Below are 25,144 nucleotides of genomic sequence, written 5' to 3'. Positions count from 1 at the left end.
ATGGGAAGAAACAACACTGGCCACACTGAACCCAACTTCTGAGAATATTACAAAAATAAACAAAGGATTATGAATAATCTTTCTTATTGTGGACAGAAAATGTTGCTGGCCAGTCCAGTCAACAATGTATGTGGCTGTGAGCCACTGCAGCTGCCCCCAGCAGTGCACCTCAGGGGACTCGAGAAAAATAGGACACTGGCCCAGACAGCTGAGGCGCACATCAAAGGAATGATTCCCATGAGCCCAGACTCTGGTATCTTCCCATACACAGAAAAGCACTATAATCATTAACTTGAGATGTCTGTTTTTTGTGATTAGCAGTAATATTTTCATGTTTGACTACATGTGTTTTGTTTTGTTTTTCCAGCAAAAACTCCTATATGCCCCAGCGCCTGCCCTACCTCTTCGGACAGTTCCTCAGAGTATCTGAGAGGCTGTTTCCCAGGCTCTAGTTCTCAGTAAGGTCCCCAAATAAAACTTAACTTGCAACTTGTAGGCTTTGCATTTTTCTCCAGTTGACATTATGATAATTAATAGGCAAGTGAAAAAGCTTGTATTTTCAAGAAAGAAATTAGAAATTCTATTAAAAAAGAAACCTGGAGTCTGTAATCTACAACTTATTTGGTAGAAATTTCATAAGAAAACCATTATTCAGTGGCAGACAGTGGGGTAAAAAACTGCTCCACGAGTAGGTTACCAGAATACTCGGGGAAAGAGTTACCACAAAACATTCTACAAAGTTCCAACAGTTCAGAAAGGGTATTTCCAGGTTTTTTAAGTGTTCTTATACTTTACACTCAAAGCTAGAAACTAGTTCACCTTTCAGGAAAATAGTATGTCAAAGCAGGAAACAGAAGTCTCTGTCCGTGTACTTAGATTCTGCTCATGTCCATCACCAAGGTTCATTTCACCACCAAAGCCTAACTCCTTCCCTCCGCCATCTTCCCTGCCACCAGGACCCACCAGTGACGCATGTGGAATGTGGGTGACACAAAGCACAGAGACGATAATAAGAAAGCACACAGTTACAGGAGACCCCGGCCTTTAAAGACCCAAACAAACTGCTTTCCTTGCAGATAAAGCACCAGCCAAAGATGCAGCCACACTTAACTTCTAAGGGCTGCTATTACACATAATTCTCATATTTGTCTCCATTCAGAAAAGAGAAATGGACACAGCCCAGTATTAACTCAGCATTTCAGTAATTCTGATGGAAAACCCAAGCTAAGAACAATCGAATCTGCCGCGGTTACTTGCCCCCTGAACCTGAACCCCCATTTCTCCCCTCCTACCTCTCGCTTGAGAATTCCACCACAGGGCACAGCTCCTGCATTCTTCTCCCTCTGCTGTCTCCTGGGAAAGGCTTGTAGTGGAACCCCCCAGAGCCACGAAGGAGGAAAAAGACCTTCACATCCTCCTGGCTCCTTGGGTGGCCAATCTGGCGTTTCAAACACTCCCAAAGCCTGAAAACACACCTCATCCCCTAAGGATCCCAGGAAGGGGAGGACAACTAATACTGACTCTGTGTGTGTGCTCATGTGCACGCATGTGTGAATGTGTGTGTGAGTATGTGTGTGTGTGTGTTTGCGTGTGAACATGCATGCACGTGTTTACAGGAAATAACTCATTTAATATCCCTTTTTACTAGTGAGGAAAGTGAGGAACAGAGATGAAGAAATTTGCCCAGGTTTACTTACCTAACCAGTGGCAGGGCTGAGATCCAAATCTGTCTTTGACTGGGTGGCTTAAACAGCAGGAATTCAGGTCTCAAGGTTCTGGAGACTGGAAATGGGGCAGATTTTCTTCCTGGCTCACAGAGTCCTGGTCTTTCCTCTTCTTCTTATTAGGATGCTAATCCCATCATGGGGGTTCTGCCCTCTTGACCTCACCTAAACCTGATTATGTCCCAAAGTCCCCACTAAACACCATCACATTTGAGGTTAGGAGTCCAACGCAGGAATGGGGGTGGGGTGGGATGGGTTAGGGCTTGAACATTCAGTCCATAACAGAATCCAGGGAGCCTGGCCCCAGAACTCATGCCCTCATCATTGCTAGACTACACTAGAAAGTGGAGAGAAACCCAGGGAAGCAAAGACACTGAGAAGAAATAATATGCTTAGACAGTGAGTCTGAATGAAAGCAGGCACCCCCAAGGACCACAATAGGGGGATATCCTGTATTTCCCTACATACTCTCTGAGCAACTGGTACCTAAAAGAGAGGCACAGAAAGTTCCACCTCTATGTACCACCAGACTTACAATAATCACAGTATGCTTCAGTTATTTGATAACCTTAGCCCAGATTACTTTTTCTATAAAAATTTTGTTTGGTTCAATCAAGAACAAACAACTCCACTAATTTATAATTTTCTTTAAAATATTTTTACTCACTTAATTCACAGATATGAAAAACAGTCCACAACTTCATTTCTCTAAGGAACAGAGTCAATAATCAAACAAGGGAATTTGTATAAAATGACACAAAGCAAGAAACCAAATTTGCTAAATTTATCTTGTGCAAAGTTTTAAAACTCCATATTGGTAGGAAAAAGTGTTATGTACTCCTGCCAGTTCTATTTTTGCATATTATTAGATAACACAGGTCCTCACTCTGAAACAAGCTAACATGAACTCGGAGTCAGGGGGACAGATGCCCTTATTATGGGGAAGTCACCGACACAATGATCTATAAGCCTCAATTCCCTTAACTGCAAAATGGAAATTAACCCCCTTCCTCTGGACCATTTTACACAACTATCAGTAATAATTGGGGGAGGGGTGGGGGTAAAATTCAAACCAATACTGAGTGCCGTCTCTTTGAATCCTGATAGAAAAGTTTCAGAATGTGTATCCTGCTTGTCAACAGCAATTATCTTTCTAAGCACCTGCTGCCTTACGTAATTCCTTCCTATACAGTTATCAGGACGAGGCTTCTCAGCTCTGAGCCCCTTTGAGCCAGTGACCGAAGAGCAAAAGATGAGCAACACGATGCGGTTCCAATGAGGGGTGAGAGACAGACAGACGTCACTGGAATTTCTGATTTAAATATAAAACATGTTATTGTCCTTGTAAAGTATCCTTAACTATATTTTTTTAAAATAATAAAAAAAAGTGCTTGAAAAGCAATCTTAGGCTTAGAGACCCAAAATAAAAACAACCATGGTTTCATTTACCTTATCAACTATATTTCTAACAGAATACTAGTTAGTTTTATATAATTATGACCTTTAATTTCAAGTCACATAATTTTGATAAATCGCGTTTGAACGGGATAGAAATTTCAACAAGGACACAATTTAGTATTCACTGCCCTCGGCTCACAATACCAGCTGGCTTTAAACAGGACAGACATTCAAAGGAGGGAAGGAACCTGGGCCTTATCAGCCTGGGGCGGCTACTCCTGGGTGGGCAGTGACACTTGTTTCCATGGGCGGGGCCATCAAACTCTTTCTTAGGTGTCCCTTGCTACTGTACCTGTAATCGATGTTGACATACGTGTACCAAGGGAATGTAACAGGGTACGTGAGCCAGTTAAGGGTTCAGTACTTGGGGCACCTGCACCTCAGGGTAGCTGGCGGCGCCCCTGTGGCCTGTAAGAAGGCCACACTCCAGAGGCAGCTCCTGCAAGGTCCTCAGCCCTCCGATAGCTGAGGCTTGCTCATTTGTACATGAATACGTGAAACTAAGGGTATACAAGGTCTGTGGATTAGCTGAAATCTCTTAGACATGCCCCAGCCACCTCTGTCCACAGGCTGAGCACAAGAACCCCCCCGCGGGGTGAGTCTACAGCTGGGGTCCTTAAGGAGGCCACCCAAGGCTTTGTCCCGAACAGCCCTGGTTATGGCCCTGGCTGCGCTGGATTTCCAGCATCTCTGGCATACTGAGGGCAAAAGATCGCTCCCTCTGTGATGGGTCGGTGCAGAGCAAACCTTTCAGGCAAGATATTGGTGAGAGGACCTCCAAACACTGAAAGCTAGACAACCTCAGGGTTACAGTAACCCTGCTGCCAGGGTTTAATAAATATCTAAACAAGAGAGAATTAGATCAGAAACTGCTTCGCTTGATCTGGTGGCAGGGTCACCTTACTACCTTTGTGCCTGCAAAATGTCCACTTAGCACTTGTTGTCCAGGCAGTATTATTAATGGCACCCCTTCCACTCTCAAAAGTATCCCAGTCTGGATGATGAACCATGTGGATCTTCCACCCAGTAGTGAGACTGGGGATGGGGGGTGGGGGTGGGGGAAAGCTGAGCCTTATGAAATTCAGGATTCCTTTAGAGCTACTATGATCTACCAAAATGGACCTAAGAGTTGTGATGACCACACTGACTCCTTATAGGCCAAAAGTTATACAGAAAATTCAATTTCTTTTCACTAAACTACAAATCTGTAGATACTCTCATAATACCAATTTCTGGGAATAATACTAGATTATTTAAAGGAATCCTCCCATTGAGAACAATTAAAAATGCTGGATAAAATATATTTGTAAAATATCTTAAAGTCTTCAAAGAGCTGACGAGATAGGAATTAGGATTCTAATCAAAAGGCAAGAGAGAGCCCTGAGACAGGAGCCCGCTCAGAGCCTGGCTTTGCCCTGCCTGACCCAACAAATCTGAACTTCGTGCTGACAGTTTCTGTGGCCTGGGGCTAAATACGAAAGCTCAGGGCCCACCCAAAGTACAGATTCTAGACTCTCTTGACAATAAACTGGGACTCGAATGGCTACACACAGGGAAATCGACTCCTGCAGTGATGGACAGTTAGCCCTGCCTGACGGGGCCTCTGGAGCCTGATTTAAGGAGATCCTAAACCCAGAGTTGCTCGGACCCCCAGCACAGACTAGGGCAAATCTCTGAAAAACACCTTTATCCTAGAGTTTAAATTATTCTAAACCCTTGGAGTGGGAGTTTTCAGAGGTGCACACCATTTTCACTCTTCCCATCTAAAAATTGTTACAATATGCAGGATAATTTAGAGTTTACCAGGCACGTTCACAACTGCATCACAGCAGCTCAGGCCTCCATCATAAGCGCCACACACACACACACACACACACACACACACACGGAGATATGGTGACAAGAGGAGGATCAGACCTTTGGCACCTATGACCCAAACCTCCCATCCTAATTACTCCAATGCCGCACTTTACAATAAAAACATTACAAAGGAAACTCAGCTCTAGGCTTTGCTAGAGTTCTCTGACAGGGAAGAAGACAGAGAAGAAAATTCCTGCAGTTTTTTACCATCTGACACACGCTTTGTTTTTGAGATACCAATGCTGGTTGTAGGAAAAGCACAATCTTCGAGGAGCAGCATGTGTGGATGGGAGAGGAGGAGGAGTTAGTGAGGAGGGCTGAGGGCAGGTCAGTCTGTCCTATTAACAAGCTGCGCTATATACACTACCAAACGCAAAATAGATGGCTAGTGGGAAGCAGCCGCATAGCGCAGGGAGATCAGCTCGGTGCTTTGTGACCACCTAGAGGGGTGGGATGGGGGGGTGGGATAGGGAGGGTGGGAGGGAGATGCAAGAGGGAGGAGATATGGGGATATATATATATATATATATATGTATAACTGATTCACTTTGTTATAAAGCAGAAACTAACACACCATTGTAAAGCAATTATACCCCAATAAAGATGTTAAAAAAACAAAAACAAAAAAATTCTCAGTAAACTAGGTATTCAAAGAAACCTTAGTTTAATAAAGACTTGGAAGACCACAATGAAAAAAATAAAATAAAATAAAACAAGCTGTGTGACATTGAGCAAGAGACACAACCACTGAAAGAGCTTAGTTTGCTCTTGTATAAGGTGACCCCGGAGGTCTGGTTACATCCTGTGGCCACTTCCACATCCAAACCAATTGATGTTTACACTTCCGTGGACTTCTCAGTGGAGGCACATCCTGACAGAAGTCAGTTTTACTATGGAGGCCGCACGTGATCACAGACACCGCGATCCCGACAACACACAGCAGACCCGGGCTTCTGGCACCGAAAAGCGCGCGCGCACACACACACACACACATTAGTCGATTCCTTTGCTCAGAAGGTTCTCATTACTAACTCAACCCAGGCAATATCCGATTGAAGGAAAGGACCATAGCATTCATTTCAGATTTCATTCCATGGCTTGACTGGGCGATATCTGCCAGCTTTAGAAAAGCAAATGCTTCTTGTTGCTGGCCTTGGTGTCCTGTTCTATGACAACGACCCCCAATGCTTCCACTTGAGAAAGCCTCCTCCCCACCAAAGCAGCTTAATAAAAATTTAAATTGTGATTGTGCTACTCACGGATTGACAGGGCAGGACAAGCTTGTGCCATTTATGAATTATTCCACACATTATTTTAAGCTGACCAAATAGAATCCACATTCATACAGGGGTAAGCTGGAAAGCCAGATAAATGTTTTCATGATTTTTAAACCATATTTTGTTAACAGGTAAACTGGCATTCCGTTGGATAATTTAATCTGCTTTAAATCTATTCTAAGGCTCTGAACAGCTTAAGGGACATTTTGAATATAAATTTAATTCCTCTATTCACCTTCGGGCAATATCTTTCAGCACAAATGTGATAGGACTATATAGCATAGGGATGCCTGTCAATAGTAAAGTATTAAAATACTGACATGAAAGCCATTTTAAAAATGGTAAAAATCACCCTATTTCCAAATATAGAAAATATTTTAAAAGCCTGGTTAAAGATATAAATTAAAACAACACCATAAAAAATAACAAAATATCATGCTATTACTGCTTCCATGTGTCTGGATCACCAACAATAACATAAACGGGTAAGAATAATTTGAAACTATCTTTGATACTTATTAGAAAAATAATTTGGTCCCCGTATGTGGAGAGAAGTCTGGCAGTTACAAGCTAGTCATCCCAAGGAACTGAAAAAAGAGGGACCAGTTGTCCAGCCTAAAAAGTTACACATAATAAAGCTGCTTGAGTGATTCTTTCAGCATCTCACAGCCTCTCAGAACAGGAGGACGAAGAGAATACGTTCCATCACTTACTCAATGCTTTAAAGGCATCTGAGACAAGTGGTCATGCAGCCTCTTCAACAGTTTTGAGTTTTCATTTAATCACTATACACGGCAATCCAATCTACTCTTCCACGTCTCTAATCATAAGGACATTTTAAAAACAACAATAATTAAAACAAGCTTCCATGAAACTCATACACTGGTTTTAGCTGATCTATTAGAAAATCTTAGGTTTACTTCCTCTTCTTTATGTTAGCTCAGCAAACATCTGAGATTCACTCTCAGTATATTTTCCTCTCCTGTGGACCATCCTCCCCAGGTATCATCAGGGGCTGAGGCACGGCCCACATCTGGATCTCACCAGTGTTCACCAGTCCCTCTTTGGACATGGCAAAGAGAAGTCAAATCAGGTACAGAGCACAGTGGGACTAGTATTTCTCATGAGTTAAAAATTAAATACTTGCTAATGTACACTAAACATGTCACATGAGAATCATGCTCTCAGCAAGATACAGAAATAACACAAAAGCCAAATTACTCGTAACCTTTCCAGAAACAATCATGGTAGAAAGACGGGTAGCAGTTACAGGAAACATACTCATCTCAATCTACACAGAGAGTCTAAGTATGAAATAATTTTACCACTAAGCAGCACATCCTTTGGCCCAAATTTGAGTATTCAAAAGCTGAATGTTTATTTTTCACTTACCATGTTGTATATCTTTCATATCTAAGTGAAGGCTAGACATCAATATTCCAACTGCTTGTGACCTTTTGTTGCTTAGTAACTTGACAACCTGTTCAAGAAAGAAAGGAAAAGGGAGAAATGTTATTTGAACTCAGTGATAGGCTTAATAGCATGTTATTTTTTATCCTAAATGAAGAACAAATAACTTAGAACAGTTAAAGTACCAGAACTGATGTGAACAATCTTTTGGGTTTTGTATCTCCCGTCTTCAAAAGCCCCGCCTTTGCCCTGTTGTTCACCAGCAGCCTCAGCATCAGGCTCTTTACCTGCCTTGTAAAAGCCTGATCTGCCATCACTGAAATTTCTAACCATCTAGGAAGTTAGTTTGGTCTCTGTAAAATAACAATTACACACCTGATCATCTGCAGCCTGAGATTTAAAAAGTGTTCTTTGTTTTTAAATGCAGAACCTTGAAACACTGGCCAATAAGGGGAAAAAAAAACTACACAGAGAATCTGTTAGATCAGATTAGTTTGACCACAAAATAGAAAATGTGCTTTTATGAAGGTTTTTTAGAAAGCTCACTATTTTACTGGCATTTGCTCTCGTTTTGCATTTGGCCCACATTTTGGGAGGAACTTTCCAACTAATTAATAGTGATAAAATCATCAGATCCAACGGGCTGTGTTAGCTCAATCTCAAATCCTTCCAGAGAGCCTGGAAGAGTCAATCCACAAAACCCATGAGAAGTTTCCTAACACAGATGTAGGCATGTTTAAATTATGTTTTCTAGACAATAACACATCACTGATAAATCCTGCTTATGACACTATATTATCTCAGATACTGATCTTACATAGAGCAGCAATTTCTACTTACTCTCAGCATTTTGTTATAAATTTGCTTAGAAAAACACTGGAGGAAAAGAAAAAAGTTAAGGTCAAATTCCAGAAGTGACAGCTGCCCTAAGTTGATCAATTAGGAAACTAATAAAATAATCATGCCCAGCTGTCAAACAAATCACAATGTAAGATATTCTCAACAGGAATAATAGCATTCTTGGTTCCCTATCAGGGAAACGGGTGGAGAAAAAGACAAATCCCTTCCAGGAGAACCAACTGCAAAAACCCCACAGTCATTTCTGAAAGCTTCCTGAGGAAAGGACATTAACACACCCACAAGAAGCAGTGCCTCCTAATAGGAAAGACATAGAAACTGATTCTCAGTTTGCTCTTTAAACATTTCATTCAATTCAGTTTAGAACTTGAATTTGAATCCATTCATACCTAAACTATTTTTATCAATAACAATTTCCTCTTCCGAGGTGAAAAAACAGAAACTTAATTTCAGAAAAGCAGAAGGCATGTACTCTGTTCTAAAAATGTTTCTAACTTCAAATAAATAGAATCTGGGTCTTATCTGTGCTACGCTGAAAATACTGCTTTTCCTAAGGTTTCCTATCTCCCCCCAGCTCCCACCCCCCGCCGGTTCCTAATTACAATAGGCACATCTGCATCCGTATGTCATCTGACCTTCCTGCTGTGCTGACATGTTTATTACACCCTTATAAAAATTCTGGTGAAAATTAATTTCTAATCCTCAATTAAAAGTGGCGTTGGAAGGCCTGCACAGGCAGCTCTCACGCCTACCACTGGGGGTCAGTCACCCAAACGGTAAGAGAGGGTCCTTGCACCTCCAACGGGAAGGGGTCTCTACTTCCCCGGCAGGAGGAAGGGAGATGTTCTTCCCGCCCAGCAACAAGCTCGGCCAATGGAAAATGTCGCAGCTCAGCCAATGAGAAACCTGAACTCCCACTTTCCTCCAATGAACTCTTATAGAGGACAGCCCCACCCACTGCCCCTTTTCTCTATAAAAGCTCCCGCCCTTTGTTCTCCTCATTTCCCTGTGGTCAAAAGCTTGAATTTATTTCCCCAATTACGACTCCCCTGGTTATTACCAAATAAACTCATGCTGCTGAGATAACTGGCTGTTTTATTTTTAAAGTTGACACTCTCTACTCCAGGATTCCTGCCAGTCTGGCTCAGGCTTTTTTTAAGGTGAACTATTCTGATTTCACATTAAATATTGGCATATCCCAGAGTTCTGCTCTCAGTTCCATATTCTCTTCAATGTATGACCTATATTTTCTCCTCCATCAACATGTATGCCTGCACTTATATAACTGTGTTCTTTTTTTTTTTTTTCTGCTGTACGCGGGCCTCTCACTGCTGTGGCCTCTCCCGTTGCGGAGCACAGGCTCCGGACACACAGGCTCCGCGGCCATGGCTCGCGGGCCCAGCCGCTCCGCGGCATGTGGGATCCTCCGGGATCGGGGCACGAACCCGTGTCCCCTGCACCGGCAGGCGGACTCTCAACCACTGCGCCACCAGGGAAGCCCTATAACTGTGTTCTTTTAACAGCATCTTAACCGCAGCAGTATCCTATTTCCTAACAAATATCTCCACTTCAATTACCCACATAAACCTCCATCTGACATGTCTAATACCAAACTTGTCATCAAGCCCACCCCAAAAACCTACTCAGCTTCTCCTCTTTTATTCCATATGTTGAGATCATGCACCACCATTTTCAGTCCACCATCAAAGTCAGAAATCCAGAAATCATTCTAGACCTCCCCCCCGCCTCACCTGCATGTTCTGGTCTGACAAGTCCTGTCAGTTGTAAGTCTGCTATATCCTTCAAATCTACTCCTTCCTCCCTAACTCTACTGTGGATCCTAACCAGACTTCCCAGTTGTAGTCCAGTGGTTCCCAAGGTGTATTTCCTGCAACAGGGGGCACCATAATCACCTGGGAACTTATTAAAGATGCAAAATCTCTGTCAGAAAGCTGTTAGAAGATCTAGGCAAAGAAAGACTCAATCAGCATTTTAAAAAGCCTTCCAGGTGATTATAGAATAAACAACGATTCTCATGTCTTCCTATCCATTCTCCAGTATTATCTCTAAAAGTGTCGCTATTTGCATGTCACTCCCTTGCCTTTTAAACCTGAGAGGCTCATAAATAAGGGTAGGTCACATAGCCTCTTCACAGACTGTTTCACAGTTCATACCTGAAACTTGCTTTTCCTCTTATAATTGAAATGAACTTGACTATAAACTGTATGTTACATTTAAATGTCAAAGATTATAGATATGAATAATAATTATTGATCACCTTCCAAAAAGCATACATACAGGAGAGAACACATGTCTAAAAGGATCAATTTCTCCACAGTTCCCCGGAGTTATTCAACCTAATATAACGAAACCACCATCATCACTTCTCTCTCTCTCTCTCTCTCTCTCTCTCTCTCTCTCTCTCTCTTCCCATCTCTCTTTAATATACTGAATAAAAAGAACTTGAAGCTATCAAACTATAACATTTTAAGAATCCAGTGACTATATATATAATGGAGATGAAGGAGTTGACTCTTACAAAATGATCTTAAAACGCTTAGATGAAAAGCAGAAAATACAGATATAGCAAATTTGAATATTCCAGAAGGCAATCTACAGATTCAGTGCAATCCGTGTCAAAATGCTACAGGCATTTTTCACAGAAATAGAATAAATAAGCCTAAATCTGCATGGAAACACAAAAGATTCCAAATAGCCAAAACCATCTTTAGAAAGAACAAAGCTGGAGGTATCACACTCCTTGATTTCAAGCTACACAACAAAGCTACCATAATCAAAACAGTATTGTACTGGAATAAAAAAACAGACACATAGATCCATGGAACAGAATAGAGAGTCCAAAAATAAACCCGAGCTTATATGGTCAAATTCATTTACAACAAAGGAGGCAAAAATATACAGTGGAGGTTGGGAAAACTGAACAGCTACATGTAAAAGAATCAAAGTGGACTACTTTCTCACACCATATTCAAAAATAAACTCAAATGGATAAAGACATAAATATAAGACTGGAAACCATAAAACTATAAGAAAACACAAGCAATATGCTCTTTGACATCAGTCTTAGCAATATTTTTTTGAATATGTCACCTCAGGTAAGAAAAGCAAAAGCAAAACTAAACAAATGGGACTACATCAAACTAAAAACCTTTTTCACAGTGAAGGAAACTAAGAACAACAACAACAACAAAAGCCTGCCTAATTGAATGGATTGAGATACATCCAAACAATGTATCTGATAAGGAGTTAATATCCAAAATATACAAAGAACTCATACAACTCAACAGTAAATACAAAAAACAAGGGACTTCCCTGGTGGCGCAGTGGTTAAGAATCCGCCTGCCAATGCAGGGACATAGACTCAAGCCCTGGTCTTGGAAGAGCCCACATGCCGTGGAGCACTAAGCCCACGCACCACAACAACTGAGCCTGAGCTTTAGAGCCCACAAGCCAAAACTACTGAGCCCGTGAGCCACAACTACTGAAGCTTGCACGCCTACAGCTCATGCTCCGCAACGAGAAGCCACAGCAATGAGAAGCCTGCACACCACAACGAAGAGTATGCCTCAACTAGAGAAAGCCCGTGCGCAGCAACAAAAACCCAACACAGCCAAAAATACATAAATAAATAAATTTATTTTAAAACAAAACAAACAAAAAAACACCAACCAAACAACCTGATTAAAACATGGGCAAAGGACTAGAATAGACATTTTTCCAAAGAAGACATACAGATGGCCCCCATACACATGAAAAATGCTCAACATCACTAATCATTAGGGAAATGCAAATCAAAACCACAATAAGATAACATCTCACACCTGTCAGAATGGTTATAAAGCCTGCTACTGTTATTTACTGTCAATTTCTCCCTTTTTGTCTGTTAATATTTTCTTCATGTATTTACATGGACCTACATTGGGTGCATATGCACTTACAATTGTTGTATATTCTTGGATTGATCCCTTGATCACTATTTAATGTCATTCTTTATCTATTGTTACAGTCTTCATTTTAGTCTATTTTGTCTGATATAAGTATTAGTACCCCAGCTTTCTTTTCATTTCCATTTGTACAGAATACCTGTTACTCCCCTCACTTTCAGTCTGTGTATGTCTTTAGATCTGAAGTGAGTCTCTTGTAGGTAACATATATATGGGTCCAGTTTGTGTATCCACTCAGCCAATCTATGTCTTTTGATTGGAGCACTTAGTCCATGTACATTTAAAGTAATTATTGATAGATACGTACTTATTGCCATTTTGTTAATTGTTTTTCTAATTAATTTTCATTGGACTATAGTTGCTTTACAATGTTGTATTAGTTTCTGCTATACGGCAAAGTGAATCAGCTATACGTATACATATACCCCCTCTTTTTTGGATTTCCTTCCCATTTACGTCACCACAGAGTACTGAGTAGAGTTCCCTGTGCTATACAGTAGGTTCTTATTACTTATCTATCTCATACATAGTAGTGTATATGTCAATCCCAATCTCCCTTATTAATTGTTTTTATAATTCTTTTTTGTTCCTTTCTTTTTTTGTTCACCTCCCTTGTGATGTGATGACTATCTTATGTTTGGATACCTTTCTCATTTTTTGTGTGTTATCTATTATAGATTTTTGGGTTGTGGTAACCATGAGGTTAATATACAACAATAACAATTTCTCTCTCTCTCTCTGTATATATTATATATATAAAATATATACACATATATGTGTATATATGTGTGTTTATTTTATTTTAAAATTTATTTTTATTAAAGTATAGTTGCTATTCAATATTATATAAGTTACAGGTGTACAATACAGTGATTCCCAATTTTTAAAGGTTATGCTCCATTTGTAGTCACTATAAAATATTGGCTATATTCCCCATGTTGTATAATATATCCTTGAAGCTTATTTTATACCTATAGTTTGTACCTCTTACTCCCCTACCCCTTCATTGACCCTCTCCCCTTCCCTCTGCCCACTGGTAATCATTAGTATGTTCTCTATATCTGTGAGTCTGCTTCTTTTTTTATTATATTCACTAGTTTCTTGTGTTTCTTAGATTCCACATATAAGTGATATCATACAATATTTGTATTTCTCTGTCTGATTTATTTCACCTAGCATAATGCCCTCCAAGTCCATTCATGTTGCTGCAAATGGCATTATTTCATTCTTTTTTATGGCTGAGTAGTATTCCATTTTATATATATATAGATATAGATACATATATATATATATATAGAGAGAGATACATCTAGAAATGTGACATATATATATATATATATATATATATATATATATCTCACATCTTCTTTATCCATTCTTCTGTTGATGGGCACTTAGGTTGCTTCCATATCCTAGCTATTGTAAACAATGCTGCTATGAACGCTGCAGAGCATCTATCTTTTCAAATTAGAATATTTGGGTTTCTTTGGACATATACCCAGGAGTGAAACTGCTCGGTCATATGGTAGTTCTATTTTTAGTTTTTTTGAGAAGCTTCCATATTGTTTTCCACAGTGGCTGCACCAATTTACATTCCCACCAACAGTGTACAAGGGTTCTCTTTTCTCCACATCCTCGCCAACATTTGTTATTTGTGTTCCTTTTGATGATAACCATTCTGACAGGTGTGAGGTGATATCTCACTGTGGATTTGATTTGCATTTCTCTGATAATTAACCATGTTGAGCATTTTTAATCTGCCTGTTGGCCTTATTTGGAAAAATATCTTTTCAGGTCTTCTGCCCATTCTTTAATCAGGTTGTTTTTTTAATGTTGAGCTATTTATATACATTGGATATTAATCCCTTATGGGTCATATCATTTGCAAATATTTTCTCCCATTCAGTAAGTTCTCTTTTCATTTGGTTGATGGTTTCTTTTGCCGTGCAAAAGGTTTTAAGTTTAATTAGGTCCCACCTGTTTATGTTTGCTTATATTTCCTTTGCTTTGGGAGACAGATCCAAAAACAATATTGCTAAGGCCAATGTAAAAGAGTGTTCTGCCTATGTTTTCCTCTAGTTTTAGAATATCCAATCTTACATTTAGGTCTTTATCCATTTGGAGCTTATTTTTGTCTATGGTGTTAGAGAATGTTCTAATTTCATTCTTTTCCATGTAGTTGTCCAGTTTTCCAGCACCACTTATTGAAGAGACTGTCTTATCGCCATTGGGTATTCTTAACTCCTTTGTGGTAGATAAATTGACCGTAAGTGCGTGGGTTTCTTACTGGGCTTTCTATCCTGTTCAATTTATCCAAGTGTCTGTATCTGTGCCAATACCATACTGTTTTGATTACTGTAGCTTTTTAGTTATAAGTGATTATTTTAAATTTCTGATGTCTTAATTCAAATATCTTTTAGCAATCCTGCATTTTTACTTCCCCCACCAGGTTTACTTATTTTGACATCATATTTTACATGTTTCTGTAACTACTTATTGTGGATGCAGATGATTTTACTATTTCTGTCTTTTAACCTCTCTACTAGTTTTGATCTATTACCTTTAATGTATATTTGCCTCTATCAATGAGATTTTTCCTTTTGCAATTTTCGTATTTCTAATTGTGGCCTTTCTAGAAAAGCCCCTTTAGCATTTCTTTTAAAGCTGGTTTGGTGGTGCTGAACTATTTTAGCTTTCATTTGTCTGCAAAACTCTTTACATCTCCTTTGAATCTGAATGATAGCCTTCCCTGGTACAGTATTCTTGGTTGTAGGTTTTTCCCTCACACTGCTTTAAATATATCATGCCACTTCCTCTGGCCGGCCGTTTCGGCTAAAAAGTCAGGTGATAGCCTCATGGGAGTCCCCTTGTATGAACTAGTTGCTTTTCCCTGCTGCTTTTAATATTCTCTCTTTATTTTAACTTTTGCCATTTTAATTACAATGTGTAGACATCTTTGGGTTATTTATTTGGGACTTATTTGGGACTCTCTGTGTTTCCTGGACCTGGATGTCACCTTTCTTTCCCAGGTTAGGGAACTTTTCAGCCAATAGGTTTTCAAATAACTTCTCTGTCCCTTTATTCCTCTCTACTCCTCCTGGGGCCCCTATAATGTGAGAATCAGGATGCTTGATGTTGTTCCAGAAGTCTCTTAAACTCTCATTTTAAAAGATTTTTTTTCTTTTTTCTATTCTGTTTGAGCAATTTCCACTATTTGGTATCCCAGTTTGCTGATTCATTCCTCTGTATCATCTAAGTTACTAACGATTCCTTCCAGTGTTATTTTTAATTGCAGTTGTTTTATTCTTCAGCTCTTTGGTTACTTATACTTTCTAACTCTTTCTTAGAAACTTCTAACTTCTTACAGGGTTCATCCACTCTTCTCCCGAGTTCTCTGATCATCTTTACCTTCATTATCTTGAAGGGAGGTTGCTTATCTCCACCCGACTTAGTCCTTCTTCTGGGGTTACATCTTGTTCCTTCATTTGAAACATGTTCCTCTGTCACCTCATTTTTCCTAATTCTCTTTTCATGTCTATATATTTGGTGGTTGGTTACATTTCCTGATGTTGGAAAAGTGGCCTTAAGCAGGAAACATATTCCCCTAAATGCTACAGGGGTGCCCCCTCTGTGGGTCATGTGGGTGCTTTTGTTGTGGGGGACTGACTGCTGTGGGGGCACTGGTAGGTGAAGTTGCACCCTGGCCCATTTGGTTGCCAGGCCCTGCCTAGTGTGGGGGCTGCACCTGCTGTTGAGCAGGGCTGGGCCCAGGCACGGCTTGCTGCAGGGCCCAGGGAGTCCTGGTCCTGGTGCTGGCCCAGTGGTGGGCAGGGGAGGTACTGGGGTGGATGGTTGTGGGCTAGAGGTTTCCTGGAGCTAGTGTTAGCCTGCTTGTGAGTGAGTTTGGGGCCTGGTGTGGAGGGTGGGGTGGAGGGAGCTTCCAAGGCCTGGTTCTGGCCCGCTGACGTGCGGGGGCAGTTCCTGATGCAGTTGACTACAGTGTCCAGGGTTTCTTGGAGCTGGTGTCAGCCCACTGATGGGTGGGACCAAGGCCCACGGCATCTTGGGGCTGGTGCAGACCCTCTAGTGGGCAGAGCCAAGAACCAGGCTCTCTGGCTGTGGGGTCCAGTGATTCTGGAACTGGTGTCAGCCATCTGCTGTGAAGGACCAGGGCCCAGGGGATCCCAGGGCTAGTGCTGGCCCACTGGTGGGAAGATTTGTGTCCCAGGATCTCTCTCTGCAGGATTCTGGGGGTTCCATAGCTGCTGTCAGCCAGCTGGTGGGTGGAGCTGGGTCTTGGGGTCTTGAATTCCAGACTCAGGGATCTGGTGTCGGCCCACTGATGGGCATGTCTGGGTCCTGACAGCTAGCTGGAGGGCCCTGGGTGTCCCAGTGCTAATGCTGGCCCACTGGTGGGTGGGGCTCATTCACGCCCCCTCTGTTGGTCAAGGCCAGGTCCTGGGCAACAAGGGTATGAGGGAGCTGAGGGCAGGCAGCCTGCTGTTGGATGTGTCTGTGTCTCTGCCCAGTTGGCTGCTTAGCTGGGGCATGCCAGGACTGGTGCTGACCATTGGTTGGGGGGGCCAGGTCCCGGCACTAATAGGCTAGAGGGAGGACTCCAAAATGGCGCCTACATGCTCCAGTGCCCACGCAGAGAAAGAGCTCCCGAAAGGCCTGTACTTGTCCTCAGGGTGAGCCCCAGCTCCCTCAGCCTGTCTGGAGACTCTCCACCATCAGCAAGAGGGTCTGTCCCAGGCTCCTTTCAACCTCCTGACTCTGCCCTTTAAGGACAAAGTGTCTTTTCCCATAGCCCTCTGGGACTCCCTAAAGCAAGGCTTGCTGGCCTTCAAAGCCAGACATTCTCGGGGCTCATCTTCCCAGTGCAGGACCCCCGGGCTGGGAGCCTGAAGTGGGGCTGAGAGCCCTCGCTCCTTGGGGAGAACCTCCGCAACTGTGATTATACTCCTGTTTGTGGTTCACCTGCCCACGGGCATGGGTCTTGACTACACCTTGTATCCGCCCCTCCTACCCCTCTTGTTGTGGCTCCTTCTTTATGCCTTCAGTTGTAGACGATCTCTTCTGCTGGTCCTCAGGTTGTTCTCATAGACAGTTGATCTGTAAATAGTTGTAATTTTGAGGTTCTCATGGAGGAAGGTGAGGTCAAGTCTTCTTACTGCATCATCTCAGCCATTCCAAGTCGATTTTAATTTTTTTCTTTTCCTTTAATGTTTTCTCTAAGAGATGATGGATGTTTGCTAAACTTATTGTGGTAATCATTTCTTGATGTATATGAGTCAAATTATTATGCTGTGCACTTTAAACTTATGAAGTACTGTATGTCAATTACAGCTCAATAAAACTGGAAGAAAAAATTTATTTGAAATCCACAAAATTTGGACATATAACCAGAAAAAAGGGATTACTTTAAATCTCTCCAAATTTATATCAGATTCAGTTAATATTCTTAATGAAGTTTTTATCTTAGACATCCCTTTGATGAAGGACTCTGTAGGAATTATGAACATGGAATCTGTAAAATAAGGCGTTATTTCTCAAGCTTCAACATGCACATAAATTACGTGGGATCTTTTAAAAATGTAGACTCTGCTCTTCAGCAAGTGGAGTTGGGAAAGCTGGACAGCCGCATGTAAATCAATGAAGTTAGAACACTCCCTCACATCATACACAAAAATAAATTCAAAATGGCTTAAAGACTTAAATATAAGCGATGATACCTTAAAACTCCTAGAAGAGAGCATAGGCAAAACATTCTCTGACATAAATCAACAATTGTTTTCTAAGGTCTGTCTTCCAAGGCAATAGAAATGAAAGTAAAAATAAATAAATGGGAACTAATCAAACTTACAAGCTTTTGCAAAGAAAAGGAAACCATAAACAAAATGAAAAAACAACCTACACACTAAGAGAAAATATTTGCAAATGATGTGACCGACAAGGGTTTAATTTCCAAAATATACAAACAGCTCATACAACTCAATAACATAAATAAATAAATAAATAACCCCGCTCCTGCTTAGGCTCGCCCTCCACAGCCAAGGCCTTTTCCACCACTTTTTTTTTCTTTCTTTCTTCTCCTCTTCTTTTTTTTTTTTTTTACTATGTTAGTTCTGTTTTACCTTCCAGTTGTTGTTTCACCTATATTTTTATTTTTATATTCTTTCTAACATACCTGTTAGTTTCCTAGTCTAATTTTATTTTTAACTCTTCATTACTGTTCTCTTTATTTCTGGTTACCCTGCATGGCTTGTGGGGTCTTGGTTCACGAGCAAGGGGTTGAGGTAAAGCTCCTGCAGTGGGAGCTCCAAGTCCGAGCCACTGGACTAACAGAGAACCTCAGACCCCAGGGAATATTCATTGGAATGAGGTGTCACAGAGGTCCTCCTCTTGGCACCAAGACTCAGCTCTACCCAACAGCCTACAAACTCCAGTATTGGAAGCCTCAGGCCAAACAATCAGTAAAACTGAAACATAACCCGACTCATTAAAAAAAAAAAAATGAGATGGCAAAAAAATATGTCACAGATGAAGGAGTAAGGTAAAAACCTACAAGACCAAACAAATGAAGAGGAAATAGGCAATTTACCTGAAAAAGAATTCATAGTAATGATAGTAAAGATGATCCAGAATCTCAGAAATAGAATGGAGGCACGGATTGAGAAAATACAAGAAGTATTTAACAGAGATCTAGAAGAACTAAAGAACAAACAAACAGAGATGAACAAAACAATAACTGAAATGAAAAATACACTAGAAGGAATCAAAAACAGAATAACTGAGGCAGAAGAATGAATAAGTGAGCTGGAAGACAAAATGGTGGCAATAACTGCTGAGGAGCAGAACAAAGAGAAAAGAATTGAAAACAGTCTCAGACATCTCTGGGACAACACTAAAGGCAACAACATTCAAAAAATAGGGGTCCCAGAAGAAGAAGAGAAAAAGAAAGGGTCTGAGAAAATATTTGAAGAGATTATAGTGGAAAACTTCCCTAACATGGGAAAGGAAATAGTAGTCACCCAAGTCCAGGAATCACTGAGTATCCCATACAGGATAAACCCTAGGAGAAACACACCAAGACACATATTAAGCAAAGTAACAAAAATTAAATTCAAAGAAAAAATATTAAAAGCAGCGAGGGAAAAACAAAAAATAACATACAAAGGAATCCCCATAAGGATACCCACTGATTTTTAAGCAGAAACTCTACAGCCCAGCAGGGAGTGGCAGGATATACTTAAATCGATGAAAGAGAAAAACCTACAACAAGATTACTCTACCCAGCAAGGATCTCATTCAGATTCAACAGAGAAATCAAAAGTTTTTCACACAAGTAAAAGCTAAGAGAATTCAGCACCACCAAACCAGCTTTACAACAAATGCTAAAGAAACTTCTCTAGGTAGGAAACAAAAGAGAAGAAAAAGACCCACAAAAACAAACACAAAACAATTAAGAAAATGGTAATAGGAACACACATATCAATAATAACCTTGAATGTCAATGGATTAAATGCCCCAACCAAAAGACACAGACTGGCTGAATGGATACAAAAACAAGACCCATATATACGCTGTCTACAAGAGACCCATTTCAGACCTAGGGACACATACAGACTGAAAGTGAAGGGATGGAAAAAGATATTCCATGCAAATGGAAATCAAAAGAAAGCTGGAGTAGCAATACTCGTATCATATAAAATAAACTTAAAATAAAGACTGTTACAAGAGACAAGGAAGGACACGACATAATGATCAATGGATCAATCCAAGAAGATATAACAATTATAAATGTGTATGTACCCAACATAGGAGCACCTCAATACATAAGGCAAATGCTAAAAAGCATGGAAGGGGAAATCGACAACAACACAGTAATATTAGGGGAACTTAACACCCCACTTACGCCAATGGACAGGTCATCCAAACAGAACATAAATAAGAAAACACAAGCTTTAAATGACACAATTGATCAGATAGATTTAATTGATATTTATAGAACATTCCACCCGAAAGTGGCAGAATACACTTTCTTCTCAAGTGCACATGGAACATTCTCCAGGGTAGATCACATCTTGGGTCACAAATCAAGCCTTGGAAAATTTAAGAAAACTGAAATCATATCAAGTGTCTTTTCTGACCACAACACTATGAGATGAGAAATCAATTACAGGAAAAAATCTGTAAAAAACACAAATACATGGAGGCTAAACAGGGCACTACTAAATAACCAAAAGATCACTGAAGAAATCAAAGAAGAAATTTAAAAATACATAGAAACAAATGACAAAGAAAACACAATGATCCAAAACCTATGGGATGAAGCAAAAGCAGTTCTAAGAGGGAAGTTTATAGCAATTCAATCTTACTTAAAGAAATAAGAAAAATCTCAAACAAACAATCTAAGCGTACATGCACCTAAAGCAACTAGAGAAAGAAGAACAAGGAAAACCCAGTCAGTAGACGGAAAGAAATCATAAATATCAGAGCAGAAATAAATGAAATAGAAACGAAGAAAACAATAACAAAGATCAATACAACTAAAAGCTGGTTCTTTGAGAAGATAAGAAAAATTGATAAACCCTTAGCCAGACTCATCAAGAAAAAAAGGGAGAGGATACAAATCAATAAAATTAGAATGAAAAAGGAGAAATCACAACTAACACTGCAGAAATACAAAGGATTATAAGAGACTACTACAAACAACTATATGCCAATAAAATGGACAACCATGAAGAAATGGACAAATTCTTGGAAATGTACAATTTTCCAAGGAACCAGGAAGAATTAAAAAATATAAACAGACCTATCACAAATAATGAAATTGAAACTGTAATTAAAAATCTTCCAACAAACAAAAGTCCAGGACCAGATGGATTCACAGGCGAATTCTATGAAACATTTACAGAAGAGCTAACACCCATCTTTCAAAAATCCTTCCAAAAAATTGTAGAAAGAGGAACACTCCCAAATTCATTCTATGAAGCCACAATCACCCTAATATCAAAACTAGAAAAAGATATCACAAAAATAGAAAATTATACACCAGTATCACTGATGAACATAGATGCAAAAATCCTGAACAAAATAGTAGCAAACAGAATCCGACAGCATATTGAAAGGATCATACACCATGATAAAGTGGGATTTATACCAGGTATGCAAGGATTCTTCAATATATGCATATCAATCAATGTGATACACCATATTAACAAATTAAGGAATAAAAACCATATGAGCATCTCAATAGATGCAGAAAAAGCAATATTCAGCACCCATTTATGACAAAAACTCTCCAGAAAATGGGCATAGAGGGAACCTTCCTCAACATAATAAAGGTCACAAATGACAAACCACAGCAAAAATCATATTCAATGGTGAAAAACTGAAAGCATTCCCACTAAGATCAGGAACAACACAAGGATGTCCACTCTTGCCACTCTTATTCAACATAGTTTTGGTGGTCCTAGCCACAGCAATCAGAGAAGAAAAAGAAATAAAAGGAATTTGTATAATTGGAATTTTTATAATTTGTATAATCTGTATAAAATTTGTATAATTGGAAAAGAAGTAAAATTGTCACTGTTTGCAGATGGCATGATACTATACATAGAAAATCCTAAAGATGGCACCAGAAAACTACTAGAACTAATCAATGAATTTGGTAAGGTTGCAGGATACAAAACTAATGCACAGAATCCTCTGGCATTCCTATACACTAGCAACAAAAAATCAGAAAGAGAAATTAAGGAAACACTCCCATTTATCATCACAACAAAAATAATAAAATACCTAGGAACAAACCTACCTAAGGAGGTGAAACACTTGTAATCAGAAAACTATAAAACACTGATGAAAGAAATGAAAGATGACATAAACAGATGGAGAAATATACTATGTCCTTGGATTGGTAGAATTAATATTGTGAAAATGACTATACTACCCAAAGCAATTTACAGATTCAGTGCAAACCCTATTAAACTACCAATGGCATTCTTCACAGAATGAGAACAAAAATTTTTTACAATTTTCATGGAAACACAAAAGACCCCGAACAGCCAGAGCAGTCTTGAGAAAGAAAAACGGAGGTGGAGGAATGAGGCATCCTGACTTCAGACTATACTACAAAGCTACTGTAATCAAGACAGTATGGTACCAGCACAAAAATGGAAATATAGATCAATGATACAGCATAGAAAGCCCAGAGATAAACCCATGCACATATAGTCACCTAATTTATGACAAAGGAGGCAAGAACAGACAATGAGAAAAGACAGCCTCTTCAATAAGTGGTGCTGGGAAAACTGGACAGCTACATGTAAAAGAATGAAATCAGAACACTATTTAACACCATACACAAAAATAAGCTCCAAATGGATTAAAGACCTAAATGTGAGACCAGACACTATAAAACTTTTAGAGGAAAACATAGGAAAAACACTCTTTGATGTAAACCACAGCAAAATCTTTTTTGACCCACTTCCCAGAGTAATTAAAATAAAAACAAAAATAAACAAATGGGACCTAATTAAACTTAAAAGCTTTTGCACAGCAAAGGAAACCAAAAACAAGACGAAAAGACAACTCTCAGAATGGGAGAAAATATTTGCAAATGGAACAATGGACAAAGGATTAATCTCCAAAATATACAAACATTTCATGGAGTTCAGTATCAAAAAAACAAACAACCTGATTAAAACATGGGCAGAAGACGTAAATAGACATTTCACCAAAGAAGACATACAGATGGCCAAGAGACACATGAAAAGATGCTCAGCGTCACTAATTATTAGAGAAATGCAAATCAAAACTACAATGAGGTATCGCCTCACACCAGTCAGAATGGGCATCATCAACAAATCTGGAAACAATAAATGCTGGAGAGGGTGTAGAGAAAAGGGAGCCTTCCTGACCTGTTGGTGGGAATGTAAATTGATAAAACCACTATGGAGAACAGTATGGAGGTTCCTTAAAAAACTAAAAACAGAATTACCCTATGACCTAGCAATCCCACTACTGGGCATATACCCTGAGAGAACCATAATTCAAAAAGAGACATGCACCAGAATATTCATTGCAGCACTATTTCCAATAGCCAGGACATGGAAGCAACCTAAATGTCCATTGATAGATGAATGGATAAAGCAGATGTGGCACATATATACAATGGAGTATTACTCAGCCATAAAAAGAAATGAAACTGAGTTATTTGTAATGAGGTGGATGGACCTAGAGTCTGTCATACAGAGTGAAGTAAGTCAGAAAAACAAATACCATATGCTAACACATACAAATGGAACCTAAAAAAAAAAAAAGGTTATGAAGAACCTAGGGGCAGGACAGGACAGGAATAAAAATGCAGATGTAGAGAATGGACTTCAGGACATGGGGAGAGGGAAGGGTAAGCTGGGACAAAGTGAGAGAGCGGCATTGACATATATACACTACCAAATGTAAAACAGATAGCTAGGGGGAAGCAGCTGCATAGCACAGGGAGATCAGCTTGGTGCTTTGTGACCACCAAGAGGGGTGAGATAGGGAGGGGGGCAGGGAGACGCAAGAGGGAGGGGATATGGGGATATACATATGCATATGGCTGATTCTCTTTATTGTACAACAGAAACTAATACAATATTGTGAAGCAATTATACTCCAATGAAGATATATAAATAAATAAATAAATTAGATTCCACATATGAGGACAATTGGAGTCCCAGGACAATATACAGTAATTAAATTGACAGGTACTCCAAAAGCTTAAGGTTGAACACATCTTGAAAACCAGCAATTTTCAATAACTTTTGTTGCGTTTTCAGCTTCAACCACCATTCTGTGAAAACGCACAATAAAATGACAAAGAGACAAGTCTCGGTGCCCCTTACCCTGTCTTCCCACTGCCCCCTTCCCCCCTTCTATCCTGGGTAGGGGAGGCCGGGCACATTGGAACAGCATCCTATCCTCCAACACAAGCACAGAGGGAAGGTGGGAAGGCAGCCAGCCCTGGGGTAGGGACACTGCTCCTAATCCCACCAGAGATCCCTGTGGGTTAGCAGCAATTCTGGGTCAGAATGCCAGCTCCAGGTCTGTCATATCCTTGAGCATCTTATTAAATCGCTCAGATCCTTGTGTCCTAGTCTGTAAAATGGAGGATACATACCACAGAGTGGGTGATGTAAGGATGACATCGCTACCTGCTACCTGCTCAAAATGTGGTCACAGGCTGTGGCCAGTCCTGTGTGTTACCTGTCCCCCTAAGGGATAAATATGTACAGAAATTGAGAGAAAGTGTTACAAAAACCCAAAGAGGGACATGCAATCTAGCTTCAACAGATAAAACATTCCTCCATCAAATTGCAATAAAATTTCTAATTTCATTTTTCTAGTAATTCATACATATTGTATTTTCCAAAAGTATCAGGACATAATGAGTTGAAGATTTAAAGAAAGACTGGCTCTTCACTAAGTTTGAGAGCCACTTGGGCAAAGAACTTCCCCAGGCACAAAGGACAGTACCAAGATGCTACAGACTGAATGTTTCTTCTCCCAAAATTAGTATGTTGAAACCTAATGCTTACTGCAA

General features: G+C 40.0%; 1 protein-coding gene across 1 annotated transcript in view; it reads right to left on the bottom strand.

The window, feature by feature from the left end:
- The window catches only part of FMN2 (formin 2), a gene marked incomplete at both ends in the record, with an annotated part of 319,676 nt that overhangs the window by 124,907 nt on the left and 169,625 nt on the right, over positions 1-25,144 (bottom strand). The window contains one exon of the mRNA XM_082631007.1: positions 7,712-7,799. Within this exon, the coding sequence (XP_082487133.1) occupies positions 7,712-7,799 (88 nt within the window). The remainder of the gene's footprint in view (positions 1-7,711; positions 7,800-25,144) is intronic.

This window comes from Mesoplodon mirus, assembly GCF_964341445.2.
Source record: "Mesoplodon mirus genome assembly, chromosome: 2".
Lineage (NCBI taxonomy): Eukaryota > Metazoa > Chordata > Mammalia > Artiodactyla > Ziphiidae > Mesoplodon > Mesoplodon mirus.
This window is presented reverse-complemented; position numbering and strand designations above follow the sequence as displayed.